Source organism: Etheostoma cragini, chromosome 22, assembly GCF_013103735.1.
Source record: "Etheostoma cragini isolate CJK2018 chromosome 22, CSU_Ecrag_1.0, whole genome shotgun sequence".
Classification (NCBI taxonomy): Eukaryota; Metazoa; Chordata; class Actinopteri; order Perciformes; family Percidae; genus Etheostoma; species Etheostoma cragini.
In genome coordinates this window covers 17,114,463-17,135,112 of record NC_048428.1, presented here as the reverse complement: position 1 = coordinate 17,135,112, position 20,650 = coordinate 17,114,463, and the positions used below count along the sequence as shown (strand labels likewise).

The 20,650-nt window shown below is 43.5% G+C and overlaps 1 protein-coding gene across 1 annotated transcript in view; it reads right to left on the bottom strand.

Moving 5' to 3' along the window:
* gli3 (GLI family zinc finger 3) overlaps positions 1-20,650 on the bottom strand; it is a 90,865-nt gene that overhangs the window by 68,265 nt on the left and 1,950 nt on the right. Inside the window, exon 2 of the mRNA XM_034862170.1 lies at positions 5,780-5,953. Coding sequence (XP_034718061.1) covers positions 5,780-5,912 — 133 coding nt within the window. The 5' untranslated portion in view covers positions 5,913-5,953. The remainder of the gene's footprint in view (positions 1-5,779; positions 5,954-20,650) is intronic.

Sequence of the window (20,650 nt, the reverse complement as noted above, 5' to 3'; positions counted from 1 at the left end):
GCACCTCCTTCTTTGAGAGGAATAAGATCTGGCCGGGCCACAGTTTTGCTGAGATGTAGCAGGGCAATGTTGGCCGATGTATCTACCCGTCCTCTCACACAGGGCAAGCTGATTTGTCTTTGTGAGGCTGGTCGTTGGCTCGGAATCTCTGACCCGGGTGACCTCTGACTCCAAGGCCATTCTGGCTCTCAGCGTGTCAGTGAAAATGATCAGCATGAACCATCACAACATATTAGAATTAAAAAATTAAAGGGGAATTTGACTACAACATAGGTTACAACTTGGGTCATATTTTTGTGGTTTTGGCCATCATCTCTATCAGTAATACCACTGTACTCACCAAGGTAATTGTCAGGATCTGGGAATGCGGAAGTCCAAGAAACCCAATCATACTGGTTTTTAACTTCAGGCTGCCAAACTTGTTTGAAAAAGAAAAGCAAGGTCTTACCAACTATGGTAGGAGCTGCTGTTATTACCATGGTTGTTCATCTGTTCAATTTTCATGTGCAACAAAGGACTAACATTTCAAGCTTGCTCACTTTTGGTTTTAAAAAAAAAGGACATCTTAATTCCAAGTCTTAATTCCATGTGTGATTTTCTAACTGAGTGTGTGTACTTCACTGTATAACTTCATTGTGCCAATATGTCACCAGACATCAGCACATGCTTTGGTGAGGTAAAATCAAAACTGATTACAAATGATTACCAAAACTACAAAAACACAATGCAAATTGTAATTTTCTGAATCTGAATTTCCTTCAAGTGTTAATTTTAACGTTCAAAGATACATGCCGTCTCAACCAACCAGGGTAAACAAGTTGGATATTCTTTGACCAAAAAAAAACAAAGATGCAATTCCACTACAGCTGAATTCTGGCGCCATCTCCGCAGCATGAAAAAGTCTTGAGGCAGTGGCTTATATGCATCTTCCAGCAGTGAAGGAGCAGTGGAGCTCCAGCAGGCAGATCTGGGAACGCGGAAGTGTGCCAGGCAAGAGAGGCCAGGCTGGGCTGGATTGGGCTGGGCAGCTGAGGTTCCCCTCCGCCCTGAGTAGCAGCGAGGCTAAGCTAATCCAGCGCCTCTGGCCCCTGTGAGGTGGCTCTGCCAAAGCTTGTCCCCCTGCTGCTGCAGGAAATTGCCTTCAGTGCAGAGGTCCATGAAATGGCTATGGCTCACCAGTAAAGGCAAAGCACATCCACAGAGTGTGCACATGGGGCCTGTGTGACTTTACAAACCCAAATCTACAGGTCGATTTTAAATTTGATACATATGTGTCTCTGAAACCTCGTGATGTTCTATTCTATTGTGGATACATTTGTATTTTCTTCTATGTATTTCTGCTTACATAATAACTTAACTTATGTATTATTTATGTACCATACAGAGGTCTTTTGACACTAAAAGCCGGTTTTCCTGCGTGGGGTTGAGTGTCAGGCTCTATAACGCCTCCTCCATTGTGCTGTTTGACCCGTGGGCCAGCCAGAGCTCCCATGAGGTCCCTTATCCCTCCATCAGTCCTCTCTCATTAGCCCCCACAGGCAGAGCCCAGAGTAGGGTAACACAGAGGGGCCCCTGCTTCCTCCTCTGGTCCGCATGAAATACACACAGCACAAAAACAGATGACAAAGTGCATTTCTTAAAATAACTACCAGCTTGTTTCCTCTATAAGAAAGGGCCAATTTAGGGACGTAAACAGATATGTTTCTTGCAATTGTTGTCATTTTTAAATCGCCATCAGAGTCCCTGAATCACTTGTCAGCAAACACTGTCAGGCAGACTGTGGGTGTTCTTGTTAATTATCTGTATTTATTAATCATTTTTGTCTTCAGTTACAAAAAAAGGTTGGATCATTTTTAAGGGGGCTAAAACAGGGATACAAAGTGGAAAGCAGAGGTTGTAGCATGAGGAGGAAGGAGGAGGAGGAGGAGGAGATGGGGCAGGACACAGTGGAGAAACAGTTGATTATGAGTCCCATCAAGTGATCAATGATTTCATTAATAAGACGGATCACGCGCCTGTCATAGCTGTGACACGGGCTGAGGGATGATCCGCTCCCAGTGCTCCATTTCCCCCAAGTCTCCCTCCCTTCTCCCTCCCTGCCCTTCCAATATCGCCTCCCTCTGCCAACGACAAGGAACGCCAAGGAAAAAAGGGATGGAGCTGGGTGTTGACGGTGAGGGGGGTTAGTCACGAGGGAGGGAGAGAATGGAGAGGAGGGGGGGAGAGGGTGGAAGAAAAGTGAAAATCCATTTTGAAACCCATTTTCAATTAGGGTCCACAAGCTGTTATCACAGGTGTCCCAGAATGGGGGCCCGTAAGTGAAAATGTCTCCTATCCGTTTCTGAAATGAAACCTTATCTGGGAGGCACAAAGATGGCGCGGACAGCGTATCTGTAAATTACTTTCCATCCCCGCTGTTAACGGGAACTTTATTTCTGTCAGATGACATTCCCCTCTATTTACTGTTGATCATTTAAATGGCTCCTTAAAAAGAAGGTGGCCCCTCACTCTTCCTCTATCTCTACCCCTCTCTCTCTATGTATCATTCTTCCTTCTCTTACCATCAGGAGATTTTTTTCTTCTACTTCAAAGCAGTCAAGTGTTCTTTTTCTTCCTTTAACACTTTAGCCACGCTTTCCATTTGCTTAGGGATTTCACTGGTAACCTACACGTAGCCTAACATTTGTTGCCCTTTAAGGCTTAACTTGTGTGACCATTAAAAGGTCCCTACTCACCCGCTTCATAACCGGCTTTACAGGGGCTGTGTTATGTTAAATCAGCATTCCCTGACAATTTTCTGAACTACATCCAGTTGTTCTGCTCCCCATTTTTCACTTCTCCTCCTGTTACTCACAATAGCCTCCCTCTATCTCCTTAAATCAGCAGCACCCATATCATAAAAGTCCAACCAACCAGAAATCTTTCCCTTTTTTTTTTTTTCCTTTGCAAATAACCAATTCTTTCGCCTCTACCCTGTTTTTTCTCCTTTTTTATTAGCAAATTATCCCATGACGACAGGATTTATTCAGCAAAGAAGCATGGACATCTTTTTTTTTTTTAGCCTAGGACCCAACAAAAGAATCAGGGGACTTTGTGGTCCACCTGCTTGCTGAATGATGAGGGTGGGAGGGGAGAGCACCCCCCCAAACCCCTCCTAAAGAGCACCAATCACAGCATTGTTGTGGCACAGTCGGCTCTTTTGAGCTGTCAGTGCAAGAGGAGGGGGCACAGAGATGAATGGCACACAGGATGAAGCCACCATTTAGCCAACCATGTGGGAACGCTCTACTAGGACTCAATAATTACTCTGGGCCTGCTCAACTTGGACAAAACTTACAGACTAGGAAAAATAGGGGAAGACTTATCTTAGAGAATTATCCCCGTAGTGCACTTAAAGTGAAGATTTTAGAGCTTAATCAGTTACCAGACAAAAGTGCAGTTTGCTAATCAGAACAGATCAGATCAAATCAATAACTGCTTGCAAGCTGATCCCAATCACAGAAAGATTCTGTAGAAAGCAAAGATGGCTTTGGAAAAATCAACATTGGCGAAGTGCACTACACCCCCCTACCCCTACTTATTTTTCACTTTTTCACAACTTACCGTAGCACCGTGTTACCGGACACACCACGGGGTTTCTGCTGGGCTGAGACCAGGGGCCGCTGCTCTGCTTGACGAGGGGAAATATTTAGCCGGGCCTTCCTAAGGAGAACCAGTCACTGGGGTTTCACAGCTGCTCACAATTACCTTTTGTTTGGATGAAGGTGGTGGGGTAGGGGCTGCGGGGGTTAAAGTTGAGGCGAGTGTAGGGTTACACCTGATAAGAGGTTATGAGTTCTGGGGGCAACTTGGGAATGTGCTGTAATTATAACAACACAAAGAATGTGTAAGCTATCTTCTGATTCCACGAGGGAGAGATTGGGATCTAAAAGGGACCTTTCTCTGCCGATAACTATCATCCCTCCCTTCGTCAAGTGAATTGGGAGACTACTGTATTTTAGGGACTTCAACATTGCTTAAAGCTGTAGTGTATCGTCTGACGTGGCTGGGTTGGTGTAGGAGACAAACCTTATGCTCTTCAGAGCTATAATTACCAGCACATTACAAAGAATAATCCACAATCACAGAGCCAAATTACATCCATGCGTTTTCCACAACAAACCTTTTTTCCTTGCTGCCCCTTTAATTAATAAAACAGTGTTGGCCATCTGGGAATGAGTAAGAGTGAGAGTGTTCCCAAGATGCTTAAGGATGCATTACCATAACCACTTCCTGGGATAACTCCCATATGGGGAGCAAGTTACAGCAACTTATTTACCCTTTCCTCGATTGTCTTTCTCCTCTTCACACTTTGGATGATCACTGAAATCAGCAGAGTCCATGGTGCGCGACAGAAAACTCCCTGACAGGCCACCATCTCCAGCTACTAAAGCCAAACCTCCATACCCAAAAACCTCTAAATCCTCTCACTGCTAATGAGCACAGCTGCAGCTTAGGCCATCGTGATCTGAACTCTGGTTTTGTTATGAGTTTAGCTTAATGCTCCAAGGCTTTCCAGGCCAAAAAATTAAAAGAATCACCATCTAATATTTCTCATTCCAGCATCTGCATTAAGAATGAAAAAGCTGAATGACGACAGGATTGATGAATTGTAAGATCCAAAGCACTTTTAACAGCATGTGTTGAAGACATTGCTATGTAAACATGCCAGAGCTTTGCTACCAGTAAGGGTTATACTGTATGTGACTCACCACAAGAACAGGGGGAGAGCAAACAGAAGTATATTGATTAAAGAGCGTGTGATCTTTAAAATCATACTATTTGAGTTGAGTATTATGTCTTTTGAGCAACACGCAGGCTTTTGGGGTTGGGCAATGTGTTAGTTGTGCAATATCTTAGGGCTGTGCTAAACTTATCGTAGAGAATGCAGCCGACGGGGTTGTTCAATTACAAAGTGCCAATGAAAGGAGTAGTTAATGTGCTTAATATACAGGTATCTGTCTAATGTACTGTATATAAAAGCATGTTTGTGTTGCATGAGAGTGTGTGCTGAGAGATGCTTATTTCCTTTATTTTGTGTTATCTTTGTAAAGCTGCGGAACAGACAGACTCTAAAACAAATTTCCCTTCAGTGACAATAAAGTATATCTTATCTTATCTTATTTTGTGTTCTTGGAAGTTGTTCATTTCATCTTTAAGTAATGAGAGCCTAAGCAACAAAAACATTCCTTCGTTCCCAGTGGGTCAGTGACCCCTATGATCAAATATGTTGCTAAGTATGGTAGCCACACCTCTGTCTCTGGCTCACAGAGGTCTGGAAAACATCAAAAAAATGCCTCGACAATGAGATGCTGAAAACATTTACGACACAAATAGATGTTTATCCACAAGTTAGAGATGACGTGTGATCAACAGATGTGACTGACTTGTGCCTTCACAGAGAAAGTTACATTTTTCAACTTTCTTTTGATCTTGAGGTGTAGATTCAGCTAGTGAAGTTATTACTGGATTTATAAAAAATCTAAAATCTATTATCATTTACTGGGTTTATTTTTTAAATGGTTTGAGGTGAAAAAAAAACAGAACATCACCTTGAGCAGTGATTTTATTTTTTTACTTGTGATGTATTACTTTGTCACTCATGTTTTTGGGCTCAATGTTCCCATTACTTAACTGGTAAGCTGACTAATGGACCAATCTTTCCAAAACTGAGTGTATTTCAAAAGACTAAAATTATATTTACATTAACCTCAGAGCGGCAGTTAGAGGTGACACGTACCGTTTGAGGTGGTGCTGGAGGCCACCGCCTTCTCGCTGATGTCATTGCGCGCTGATGAGCTTTTGGTCGCCACAATGGTCTCCACCCTCTTCTTCTTCTCAGCTGCTGAAATGGCCTGGGAATGGGTTTCCATGGCGATTTCTCATTCCTCAACACCTCATGGAGACAGGATAACTGGTGGAGAAGCAGAAGAACGGAGAAAGGACGGGTGAATGACAGACATGAAGCCCATGAGACAATTTTTGTTTGGCTCTCTGCTTGTAAAATTGAAGTTTGATTTGTGCATTAAGTTTAGAAATAAAGTATTTCTTGCTTGATTGAAGTTAAACATTTTAGCAATAGAGTGCCTCCAGAAAAGACTTCAACACTGAGAACCTTGTGAGAAAAACTTCAGATCCAATCCTCCCTTTTCATGATGCCCAGAGCAGACCATGGGTCAATCCACCAGCTCACCATGATTTATTTTAACTGAGACCTGCTGGGCTCTGATCTGCTTGTCAAGAGGCTGATCTCCTTCTCTGTTAACAGTGGTTCAAATATCCAAAATGTAGCTTTCCTTATTTTCAACTATGTCACACTAAACTTCTGACTTCTTGTCAAAAAAAACTATAAACATAGCAAGGCAGGACATCCTGACTAGGTTTTATATCTCAGAATAGAAGCTTGTAGATATACCGTTAATCCTGCTCTAGCAGTCTTTCCAGAGAGAAAGGAAAAACCTTAAGGGGATACCATAGAGAGAGAAACATTCACAGTCCTGAAAAAACAAGGGTTGTTTGAAGGCCCTTTTGGGAATATCATGGTGCCGGGCAATTTTTCTTTCAAAGAATAAAGGTGGTTCAAGTTAATACTGTCTGTGGGTTTAGAAGGGGTTCAGCACCTTAGAGGCTGTCTACAAACTCAACTCTATCTAGGTCATGGAGGTCTCTGATTATGGAGACAACACGGTGATACACCACAACCACTCGTTTACACAAAGTACAGGACAGCTTAATTTGGTCCATTACAAAGTCTTTAGTCAGACTCCATAATTCATGGTTAATTACTGGAAATATTTAGTCTGACTAACATTTTCTTTCCAATAAAGACCAGCAAATTACCCAACTGTACTATTTATTTGTCCTCCACCCTATAAACATGCATGGATACAAAGGCCAGTAGTAAAGTCAGCTATAATGCAAGCAGAGGAGTGCTGCTGAAACTACAAGAGAAGGGAGGGAGCTGATTTTTACCAACTCCCAAAGGAGGGAAGGCGAGGGGGAAGTGGTGAGGGGTAAACTTCAGACAAACACTGTGCGCTTTGTTTGTTTTTTCCCCAACCCCCTGAAAAACCAGAGTCTGTCATCCATTTTGACCCGACAACAACATCTGTAAGCAATTGCTGGCTTACAAAAAAAAGAAGGAAAAAAAAACACAATGCAATTACTGCCTTACCAATCAAAACAGAATTAAACAAGAGCTCGTCCTCTAATCACTCCCACATGAGTACATGTGTAGCCATCATCCCCAACCAAAGACATTTTTGTCCTACTTGCACAGATATCATTTCAAATCACTGCTGCATGTGTTTGATAGAGTGAATGCTTTCATTTCTTTTTCAGCATGAGTGGGTTAATCTTTACAATATGTGCGGTGCATGTACATCATCACTCTGCACATGCATAGTTGTAAGTTCCTACTATGAGAACTGATCATTGGTGCCACTCATTCACTTTCATCGGCAGAAGGAGCACGATCAAAGAAAACTTTTTAGTCTCCCTCTTAGTAGCTATCATTCTAATGACTGGACTTGAAGGAGGGGAAAGAAACAGGGAGAGAACCTACTTCACAGCTGTTACTGAATAGCTCCCAACATGCTTTGCTTGTGAAGCGAGCACGAATGTCTGTGTGTGTCTTCCTGTCGCCCCCAGGTGAGTTAGACTAGAGCTAAAAAGAGCTGCAAGAGCAGCGAATATGAGGGTCAGGACTGGGGTTTGTAAGGGAGGTGAGGATCAAGTGCGGCATTCCATTAGTCAGGCAAATATTCACAAGTCCGATCCAGTGAAGCGTGACTGACCGGTCTTTTGTGTTCCACTAGGCAGGCCACTGTTCCAAAGCAGCAATTAAAAGCAGGACCTTTTCACCCCTAATCCCTCTGACCTGGACGCCCACACCCAAACTTGCAGATGTTCCTGTACCTGCATTCACTTTCCGCGTTGCTCATTTTCACAACAATCCATCTTTAAAAAACTTTTAGAAACTCACTTGCACAAAGACACTTCCATCTGTGTTTACATCAATACAGAAATAATGCTTATCCTTCCAAAATCTGAGGACAGAGATCCTAGTTTGAATGTCATTTCAGTTTTTATTTAACACTTTGAACTAAGCCACATGCAGAAATCAGATTTCTATATACATTTACATGAGACAGCCGAGAAATCAGAGGCATCTGTATGGGGACTGCCTGCATCAGTGGTATGTCACAGAGGCCTGGCACAAAAACTAGGCATTAGTTTCTGTTGGTACTCAAAATAAGGGTTAATTTCATATTAAAGCCTTTCCCATGAAATGTCTGTCCTACACCCAATTAGAGAAGAGAGAAAGAGGGTGTATCTTTATTTGTGCTCAACTGTAATCCATCCACACAGAAAGAGAGGCGATTAAACAGGTTTAAAATACCACAATTCAGACTGTTCCCTCAGAAAAAAAACATTCTTATTTTATAAGCACATTAAGCAAATCAATTTAACATAAATTATACGCCTTGATGACAAAGGCACCGAGTTGAAAGTCATCTACAAATTGTACACATCAAAGTGGAACACTAAAATAAACTTTTGACTTTGATAGAAAAAAAGAACATATTTTCTTCCTTTTTTCTTCATGCAAGCTTAAACAGCTGCTACCACTATCAAAAATCACCGCCTTTGTTATTTAAAGGCTCCATCTAAAGCTTAATTCTATGAAACTGCTTAAGGTATACCCCCTAGTCCATTGCATTCTGTCATTAGGAGCACTTTGCAAATGCATGGCACACACAAACACACACACTCAGAAACTGAGGGACATTTTTATATACACTCTTGAAGTGTCTTCTTAGATTTGGCAACCCCCCCTCACAGACGGGGTACTGTATTTGTGTTCATTTCATTAGGACGACTGTTCAGTGTCGAGGACCCCCTGAGGGGGGAGACTGGCAGCGCCACAGCATTCATCATCATTACATCAGCGACCACCGAGATCTGCTATCTTAGGCTTATCAACGCGGCACAAACGCACCGCAGCACAGCGAGTTAGAGGGGAGGGGAGAGATGGGAGATGGAGACGATTGAGGGAGATTGTGAGCAAAAGTGGAATAAGAGGGTGAGAAAATGAATGGAGGAAGGGAGGAGCATGAGACTGGGCATGTGTGTGTGTGTGTGTGTGTGTGTGTGTGTGTGTGTGTGTGTGTGTGTGTGTGTGTGTGTGTGTGTGTGTGTGTGTGTGTGTGTGTGTGTGTGTGTGTGTGTGTTCATGTATGCGTGCTTGCATTTGTGTACACCTCACTGTGCCCCTGCATGCCGGCACATGTTTTCCTGCATGTACAATGTGTGTTTTCGCACATTTAACAGCTATGCCAACAACATTAAGGGCTCCAGCACAGCTGGAATAACTAAAACACTGAGGGGCAAAGAGGGAGGAGGAGTTGAAGCCCTTTAGCGAGATTAGCTGAATCTAGCAAGAAAACAGAATGCGCTGGCTCAGGCTGCATGTGTTTGCATTGGATAAGGTCAGTGAGGGGATGAGGCCCCCTTAAGGAGACAGTGCTTGCTGGTGGTTACAAGACTGTTGTGGGTTCAAGCTCTTGACTGAGGAGGGGTTCCCAAACTCCATGGCTCTCAATGGAGAAAACCACAAACTTAGGTTTCCATGCTGTGTTCAACACTGCAGTGCACTTATGGCTTGCCCTTGGCCCTGGAAGGCAAAGGGGAAGGGGGGTCGGAATTTGGGATTTGGTGGTTGTGGCTCTCATTCAGTGAAACTTAACATTGTGCCCAGATGGCACTAAGTCTGGCCTACAGCTGATGGGGACCAGGCCCTCAAGTAAGGGCCATTTAAGAGGAATTAGTCACACCCCGCCACACACACACACACACACACACATTTCAAATCCCAGATATGCGCATGCAAACCGTTTAGTGCTAGGCCTTCTCACCCTTTTGTATACTGTGACATGGTTGACCTATTCAGCTTGTCAGTCATTTACATGTTTCTATATCAACCAACAATGATGTGTGAGTCCCGCTTTTTACTGCCACATTTTAAAATACTGAAACATTTACTAAGATTTATTAATTCATGTTTTGAACCAGTAAAGCATCTCGTGAATACTGCATGGAAAAAATTAACTCGTATTTTATGCTTTTTTTGCATTGAGGTTTTACAAAAGACCTACCTGACTTTAATTCATCTTTACACCTGAGCTCCAGCATCTTAATAGCATTCCAACAGCAAACAGCACACAGCAAAGTGCACTGCACAATATTTGAATAGGAAAAAAAAGCCTGTGCAAATGAGGAGTGTTTATATTTTTAGTCAAGGACAAACATTGCAACAACACAGCCCATCAGTAGCTTTCAGCGGAGCTAATAAGATTATCCTCGCGTGCGACTTGGTCCCTCAGACCTCTCTACTTGAGATGCTTTGGAAGGCTGATGAGGGATCCTGTGTGATGCACAGCAGAATGAGCTGAGTACATCTTACATTCCTGGGTAACAAACCCACACGATGTAATCGTAATGCTTACACGATGCTTCTTTTGCACTTGCTACCCAGTAGATAAGGGGAAAATAAAGCATGTGCCACAATGGAAATCATGTGCGTTTTCCCCACAGCCCCTGCTTATTAAATTGTTTATTTATTTTGACTTTGCATTTGTTTGTGAGCCACTTGTGTCAGGGCAAGTGGGGCCGTGTGAGGAGTGAGACAATGGATAATGCAGGCAGCTTTGTTGCACTGGTGGCCCAGTTGTGCGGTATTGGTTTCCCCTGCTTTCCACTTTATTCATTTTCTTCCCCTGCTGAAATGTGGAGCCTTTGTTTGATCAGTCACTTTTCCTGATTCTTGTGAAGAAGGAAAAGATGCTTGTTCAGCCATTTAATGGAGGGCCAAGCAAACAATGCAACATATTACTTCAGCAAAAATGACGGTCCTTTGGGGGGAAAAAAGAAAAACATTTTACTGTATGCAAAAGTGTATAGCCTTAACTTGCAGATTACTATTAGCATATACTTTTACCTACTTTATAACTTTGCTTGTATCCACACAGCCAGTTGAAATTCAGTTTATTATAAAATCACTGTCTTTTACAGCAGACTGTAAAAGGCATCCACTTTAGCTAAGGTTTCCACTCGAGTGGCCCCTGCAAATGGCACAAACTGTAAAGCAAAAGAGAGTGAGGTCTGTATCCTGTCAGTGGGCCTCTCATCTCCAGTGAAAACAGTCTTGTGTTTGTGGAGGCATTCTTCATACAAGGCTTTAGAAAGCCCTCTGTATGATGACACAACCAGAGTGCAACAACATCCTTCACTGTGCTTTCACAGCGATAGAGTACATGTTACGCCGCATGCTGCATTGTTTGAGAGCACAGTTTCTATCTAATGCATGCGTATGTGTGAACATGGCACAGTGAAGAACAGGAACTGTGTTTGAGAGTGTGTGAGCTATGCTTCATGACACTGTGTATAGGAGTTGGATGCACCAGGTGCTCTATACGCCTTCCAGTATGCAAGTGCGATCATTGTGTGCAGAACATGAATAAGAGAAGGGACCCCAGGGAGGGGATGAGTATAGGAAGAGAAATTCCTGTACTGATGAAAACCTCACACACAACTCTCGGGGCCTCCTCCTCTTGCTCCTCCTCACACGTGCGCTCAGAAAAGGATCAAGCAGATGGATGGTCCTGTGTGAGCGTAAGGGCAGCAGGTATGGCTTTGACAGAAGGTCTACACACTTAGCCAGAAGAAGAGTCTAACAAAGAGTATTTGAGCAACAGGTTCTGTAACAGGTTAGAGAGTAATTGTGAAACTGGTCTACCCACTTGGACTTTTACCTTTTTCATAACTTGACGTTGTCATACACAAATTCTCCCCGACCTCAAATGTTGTGGGCGGGGCTAAGTTCAGCTGGCATCCAGGCTATTTATTTCATGCATACTCACTCATGAACTCTCAATCTTTCCCTCCTCCTTTCTATCTCCCCTTTCTTCATTCCTTTGTGTCATTTGGATAAGTGTTGGAGCAGAGTGAGTCAGTGCTGCTATGTGATTAATGACGGGCCCTGGCGTCTACGGGGCCGAACGCTAACAACAGCCAGGGGGCAGCGCGATAATGCACAATAATAAAGCAGGCAGATAAACAGCCAGGCAACGCAAGGCCTATTAGCTAGCCCCATCAGGACAGCTAAGTGAGAAATTAGCCCTTCCCAAGCTCCGGCACAATTCATCAAGTGCTGCCCCTGAATACCCCCTCAAGAAATCATAATGTTTACTTAAAGACTGGCCTCGATGCCCCAGCGGCAAGCTTTATTGGCTCTTATTAATTCCCATTCTGGCCCTCGCGGCCATGCCATTTAAACCGCATTAAAGGGGTGAAAATTGGATGAGATGACGTTGTCTTGGTGTTCGGCTCTCGCATGATTAAGCCAAACCTAAACTGAGGGAGACTTGGAAGAAAAAAAATAAGAGGGGAGGGCAAACAAATCAGCATGTAAAGGAATGCTGAATGAAGCTGTCCTGAGATGTGCCACAGTCAGTCAGAGGAATGCAGGGAGAGAAGGGAAAAGGAAGAGAAAAGGGAGAAATGGCATTGCTTTAATGCTAGACTTCCTGTGTGGATGGGAACAGATCCAGAAGGGTAACACTGGGTCACGCATTCCACAGATGCAGAAACAAAATTATTCAGCTGTATCTTTTCTCCTTATCTTTCATCAGAGGGGTTGAAAAACACCGTAAAATAAGGTCACTCTATCAGCACTCCAACCTTATTTCAACATGTCAGTGATGGACAGGAGTAAGAGGGGTACACCCAGCACAAAGTGCATGCCTTTAATGAGGTGGCTGTGCTGGTCTTAAAATAATAGAACAAATGAATCACACTTGTAAAATTAGTGATCAAAGGCACTTATTTTCATCAGCTTTGTAAATTAACTGTTATTTAGAGTGTATATATTACCTTGTGTTGAAACACTTAGTTGAAAGTTGAAAAAAATGCCAAATATTTGCTTACTCCAGCTCTTTAAAAATGAAAATGTTGCACTTTTCTCGGTTTTATATCATTTTAAACTAAACATCTTTGGGTTCTGTACTATAAGACAGAAAAATTAAGACATTATCTTTGCCTCTGGAATCTTCTAATGGGCACTTTTCCCTTATTTCTGCCATTTTATTTATTTATTCAAATGATGTATGGATTAATGGTAACGACGATTAACTGATCATGTTTATTACCTCTTTGTTATAAAAGTAATGCTTTTATGTAAAACCACAACACTATGAATGGGTTCACTGGCCTGTAGGTCTGTAAGTGGAGCGTACAAGTTAAGAGTCTCATCCATGTGAACTATGGGTCTGTGTTGCAGGAGTGGCGGCAGGCGAGAGTGTGTTCCATAGAGTAGTATGGAGTATATGGCAGTGGAGGTGTGAGATCAAAGACAGCTGAAGCTCAGAGGGAGTCCGGGAGACTTCCAGCTCCTTGACGGCTCTCCCAACGGCAGCGTCGAGAGACAACTCTTTCCCTTCACTTTCATATCAGCCACACAGCCCCCCCATCCCTCTGTGCCAGCTCGTAGTCTCCACACACACACACACACACACACACACACACACACACACACACACACACACACACACACACACACACACACACACACACAGGAAGTCTCAGAGGATTTGGTGGAGCCACAAAACCTGTACCCCACCTACAGCAAAACTACACACACACAAACACACGCTGTTGCTCATCATAAACACGCAGCCGAATATTTTGGATTTTGAAAAGCTGAGTTTGGAAGAAACTCACTCACTCACCCAGTGAAAAAGGCTCACGCAACTCAAATACCAAGACTATATCAAAGCACACAACACTGGAATGTGATGCCATAAACCTCAGAGCGCTGCCAAGTGCAAAAACTTCCCATAAACTCCAAAGCACACAGTCACAAAATGGCCCCCTGAAAATCCTCGGCATAGAGAGCGAGGAACAAGACTGTCATTAGACAGTCAGCCCCCTCAGGCCCGCCAACTTGATCTTGAGGAAGCCAAACATCTGGGTGTATTTACTTGTTTCAGCTGTTTGCAACCCCGCCTTGAATAAATCTGGGAGCTGTAACACCATTGCTTAGGACAGCTCTTAAACAAACACACTCTACGCTTGCCGGCTCACTCACTCACTTCCCTCCGCACTCTCGAGCATCCCAACCGGGCCAGCTAACGCAGGCAAATACATTTGTGGAGGAGGAGGAGGAGGAGGCCTTAATTGGAGCGTTTGACGGGTGCCTGGGGTTAATTGGGAAGCATGGAGAGCAGCTGGCTCCATGGTGGAAGTTGAGACAGGGATAATAAGTTCACCCTTTGCAGGAGAGACAGTTAGTGATGAATCAGATCAGAGGAACAGTGTACAGTGTAATCATCCTCACATCACCCCTCCTCCACCCTGCTCTCCTGACAAGCAGAGACAACCTGGCTGCCAGCTACACAATCTGGCACCTATCACGCAGGACTGGCAGTCAGAGGGAAGAGATCACCCGGCGATGGTTAACACACGTTCATTCAGTTAATCACTCACACACACAATAATTCTCACCTCTAGGAAAAGGAACCTAGTTTATCAATTTGCTGGTCGATGTATGTAAATCTCCTCAACAGTGTGTGTACTAATGGGTTATTACCCTGTGTTAGCTGGTTTGCATTGATCTCTTCGCCAGAGGGAGACGGGGAAACTAGAGCAGTTCGCTGCTCGTATGTACCGAGCAGGACTATAATCACATCCCAGCTTGTTTCAATAAAAGCAACATTAGCATAAACCATCTCAAACACACTAAAACCTTCACCCCCGCTCAGTCCGTGCAAGAAAAACGGGAGAAAAAACTTTTCTGGATTACAGGGTAATTAGGGCCATATGGGCTGGGTCAGTATGAGTTTGTGTGTCTCTCTGAAGTGTACAGATTGTCTCCACATACTATGATTTTCTAAATAAGAATCCTGTTTTTCCAGCGGAGCAATTCTTCAGCCAGTATATATAGAGAGAAAAGAAAGTGATTCTCTCAGGAAACTAGTACCGGCAAAGGGTTTAGGTATAACACCAAACTCAGTTCCTTGTGCTGGGAGGGTGGCTGAGGGAGCATTTGGGGGCTGAAGGAAGCCCAGGTAGAGTCATAGGCAGTAATGGAAGGAGACAGGGACTTAGAGCGCCACACAAAAGCCAGGCTTTATAAATAATTCCAAAAGCTAACAGGATCCCTTGTATGTGTGAATCTGTGAAATACATTCACACATGAATGCACACACACACACACACACACACGCACTCATACACACCACCACCACCACCACCACCACCACCAGTGGGAATAGGTTATTCACACTTCTCCACAGGGGTTGTTAGTCTGACCTGCCTGGATTGGTAAATTTGGGTGAATATCTTTCTTGCGTAGATGATGCAAAAAAGAAAACAAGTCTTAAAAAAAGAGGTCCATTTCAGCAACACACACACACACACACACACACATTGAAACACTCACATACTCACTCACTCATAATGCAGGGCAGCAAAGCACACCGGAGACCTGTCTTGTAAATCTCTTTGTGAAAGCAGCTTTGGGGGGTAGACAGGGGCTTACATACTGAGCCCTGAGGTAGAGCTACAGACTCCACTCCCTCTAACCCCCCCATGGTCTTTCTCCCTCTCCCACACACATACTCTGCGCTCTTCACTTCTCTCTTCCTCACTTTCCGTACATCCTACATTTTCACCTACTTTTCTGCCCTCCTCTCACTTTATCCATTGCTCCTTCCCTTCCTCCCTCCCTCCCTCCATTCTTTCCTCTCCCCTCTCTCATCTCCTCTGTCCCAGCCAGGGCTTCAGAGCACTGGTCCTTAGCCCTGCAGGCTCCCGTGGTGTTGCGGTGACTAATGTCCTGCCTTTGCTCAGACAATGAGTTTAAGACTGAGCCGGGAAAGTGTTGAGGAGGGAAAAAGACTCCAACACCTTTGACAAATGGAACCCTTCGCACTCCCGTGCCCACTGAGGGAGGCTTTACAATGTCGCGCTCCACGCTCCACGTCCTCCGAGGGACGGCTGCAACCCGCAAAGCCGCATCTGGGGGAATATAATGAATTCTTTGAGAAGTCTAACCTTGCTTTCTTCATGAATAAGATATATTTCCAAAGCATGTCCCTCTTAATAAAAACACCAGTCTGGCAGGAATAGCCAAAGCCGTTTTAGGGCCCCATGTACACGTTAATATTTCTGTTTCTCTATAAATTTTCTCAGGCCCACTTTTTTTTCCAGGCCTGTCACTGCGAGGCCAACCCTACATTTTCGCTACAAGGTAGAGGAGCCATGATGACAAACTGTCATTAAAAACAGCTAGAGTCCCTCTCTTTCAAGGAACTCAAACTCTTGGATGCTCCCTCCTCTTCCCCACACACCCTACCCCCATGCAACCCTGAAAGGAACTGGGCTTTGTCTGAGGAGCAAAGGAGAGAGGAATCCCCCCCACCTTCAACCCTACCTCCCCTCCCAAAACCCTGTTCCTCACTCCCTGCAGAGTATTGTTAAAACATAGCCCCCACTTTCCATGGCCCGAACTCTTAAAACAGCGTGCTTTGCATGAGAAAAAACGATTAGTCTTCAAATGCTGCGCTGTCAAAGGAGGGCTCTTTCAGGTTGGGGCAGAAATTTGCTCATATAGTAGAGTTCCCCTTTTGTTTTTCTAAGATGAGGCATTATTAGAGCCAGGGTTTGTTAGCATTCATTGCTAGAAGGGTTTATACGGGATGCCTGCCCCCTCCTTTTCCAACTTGCCTCAAGTCCGCAGCAGACGGAAATGAAGGAGCAGAGTGGGGGAAGAGATACTCATCTAAACATGTTTGGAGAGGAGAGAGAATGTCTGGCCATGTGCTTCTTTCAGGTATTAACCTTGGGATTTACATTTGACATTCTAACAATAGACCCCTCCTTGACCTCCACTCCAGGATGCAGTAATACTCAGGGATAACTCTCACTGAAAGACAACTAAAAGCAGCATGGGATTGCAAACACATGGGGTTTGCATTGTGCACATTATTGCATGACAATGCATAACTTAAATACTGGTGTGAGGAGAGGAGTTTTGTTCAGAAAATGCACAGTAAACAATATAGATTTTTCTTGCTCAGTTCAAATAATCTGAACAGAAAGAAAGTGTGTACGTACTGGTGTCTTGGGGTAGGCAGAGCCTGACTCATGGCTTCACACATCAAGAGGCAGGGGTAAGTGACAGATCATTGTTCACAGCAAGCGGCCAGTTCATCTGTTCCCCAATCACCACCCCGGCTGAGAAAGCACAGACCCCCTCACGGATGCCACAACCAGCTCCCATCAAAGCTGACACAATGCCACATCTGCAATAACAGCCCGGCCTCGGGAAACTGTGTCTTAAGGCGCTCGACTTTACACGCAGCCCGCAAGCAAATGGCCCCCCAAACCATAGCACTTCACCTCTTGCTGCTATACTTCACACCGCAGACTTAAAGACATTTTTACAGCGGCTACAGCAAACAGAGGAGGAGATGAGCGGCGCCCACATGCAGGCGTGACCTGTCCTGTTTCTCCTCAAGTATGTGAGAAAAGAAAACGCAGCCGCTAACTGGCACACTCTGCATTCTCGAAAACAAACCGGAATATTTGCAATAAAAATTACCATGACCAACAACGGGGCTTATGTTAAGCTGTCAAACACAGCTTAATTGATCATAAATTCCAATTACATGATTCAAAATTACTTAACTGTTTTCACTCTGTTTTTCTTACTTTTTTGCCGTCTTTGGTGCCTCACTCTGGGTGAGCAGTTGACCAGACTAATTGTCAGGTCCAGTTGAAGTTTCCAACAGACCAGAGTAATGGAAAACAAAACAGCCCTCTCTCAGGCCCTGCTAAGGCAACTTGAGCACTTTTTTTCCTCCCATTTCTTATTTCTTCAGACAAATGAAAAAAAAGTTGCTTCCACAAGGGAGTTAAAAGAAAAAGAGACAAAAGCAAAACTAAACACGTATGTCTGTGTGTTTGGGAAAGGAGAAAAAGCAAGGAAGAGAAAGAGAAGTGTGAATGAGTAGCCGAATGCATGTACATTCATGCAGTTGGCGCGCTGTGAGGTGTATGAATGGTGTGTCAGTGCGCTGTTTGCAAAAGTGTATTAAGATTCCTGAATGTGTGTAATATACATATCTAAAATTACAGTGCAATATCTCCAGCCTCACACCCTCTTCATCGCCACTTTCCCCACATCATACACAGCCTTATCCAAAGACATCACCCGGCTTGAAAGGTGCCTTTAGCAGGCTCCTTGAAGCGGGGAGCCAGGGTCCCGCTCTGGGACAATGATGGTTGAGGTGGAGGGGAGCCGGGGGAGCAGGAACACATAGCATATTAAATCTGCTGGCGGAGCTGGATCGTCCGTGCGGAGAGCCAGAGAGCCAGATCTGAGGCATGCCCTGAAGGGATGGCTGGGCCTGGGGATTAGGAGGCCAAGGAGAAGCCCTTACACACCCAAAGACCCCTTCTTGTCTCTGCTCGCACGCAAATGCATCCAGACATTTTGACGCTTTTCAGGTTTGCCATCTCAGCCCAACTTTTCATAGCACTCCTCACAAACCACACCAGTGAACACACACACACACACACACACACACATTTCCACACGCTCTCATGCACAGCCTTTTTTCCCCTCAATCACTACCTCTGTCTGACTTGTCCTCTTTCTTTCCCCACTGTGTCTGTTTCATTTGATGTCAACATATCAAAGTACCAAATCATCAAAGTGAGAGATTTCTTTTGGGGGCCATCTTCTCACTACGCAAGTAACATGGAAGCGAAGCAACAGCTAATCAAATTATACAGGGAATTACTCAAAATTTCCACTGGTCAGGAGGTTTCAGTGTACCTAAAACTAATCATTTTTGTCCAAAAATGATTGTCCTTATTTACACGTGTATGTGGTTCCCTTAACTTCCCAAGAAACCGGATAAAAACACCTGCAGAAAAACTTGCAATGGAAGCAAACTAACACTAAAAATACACTACAGTCCACATTATCTTAAGGAAAATCAACTTCCTCACATTACCCAGGTTTTAACAAAACATTTGCCACCTCTTTGAGGGCTTTCGGTTGCAGCATTTGCACAACAACACAGCTGATTAGGGCCTTTTGCATACAAACCTGATAGCAGGTATTCTTCCTGCAGGGCGTAAAAGGCCTAAGGACAAAATCTCCAGTTAGCTGAAAATGCAAGGCCCTTAAAAAGAGAAGAGGGCCATAGCTCAAAAGCTAATAGCATGTCATCTCACTGCATTAACATGACAACCCTTATTCTGCCAGGTCGCCAGGTCACGGGTGCACTAGGCGAGCGTTGCTATGCATAATTTTACTTAAAGGAGAGCTTAAAGTTAAGATAAAACAGTACGCTGCTGCTATCTGACGGACTGACTCCTGCAGAGGCAAAGGATATCCAGCGTGCAGCTGAGGGAAAAGCGAGCGGCTATGATACATCTCTGCTGGCTACAGTAAGCGAGTGGCTCTGAGTTGTGCATCTCATTCCAGCAGATTAGCATCTTAAACACTGCTGCATTCATCACTGCTGCTGCATCATAATGAGACAAAGTCCTTTTTGGTAAAGGTGCACCTGTTTGACACCAGTATCCCCTTTGGTAGTTTACTTTAGATCAAATGTACAATTAGCACAACAAATATAATGGTGTGTTTTCATATAATATTCACACATCTTTAATATTGAATTGTTCTTTCTTTCATGAAATAATGCTATGTTTTATTATACATCACACTTTTAAAAAAATGCGTAAAAAGTGTAAAAACCGAAATTAAACATAGTTGTGTTAAAGTTGTTAAACTTTAACACAACTATGAATATTAAATGTCATAGATTTCTCTGTCATCCGTCACTGACATTTTATTTAATCTCATTTAATTTAAGGCTCATGTAGAATGTATTGTATCTTATGTTTTATAGAAATAAATTCAGATGCCATCCTAATTCAAATAATAATTGTATAGAGGCATCATAACAGTGTTTTTAATTACCAGTTTTATTTCAACATGATTAACAAGTCACAAAAGCTAAACAGGGGAGAAATGTAAAGCCTTGTTTGTTACATCTCAATAAAAAAATTACAATTACAGATGACTTTTATGATCTCATTTCAAGATATAAAATATGGAGCCTTAAATCTGAGTGAGGCCTGATCGTCTGATCATTCTTTTCCATGTTAATTGAGCTAAATCATTGACATGACAGTGAATCGTGTAGGCCCTGTGAAATGTTATTTTGTTATTATAAATAAAATAGTGAGACATATTAAATGACATGTATATGTGACAGTCCCTTTTTTATTTTATTAGACAAATGTAACCAAGACCTGCAAAACCTCTGCTCCAAGCCAAATCCAAATCCTAGATGAATGATGGAACAGTCTCATAAAAAATAACTAAAAGGAGATTTTTATCAGTGTGAACTTAAACTGTTAAACATCTTATTTGGTGTGTTCGCTCACTGCTCCGTCTCAAGGCAGCCAGACCTCCGTTAATAATTTGCCAAGTGTCAAAAAAAAATGAGGATTTGAGCTGCACCGCATGGCT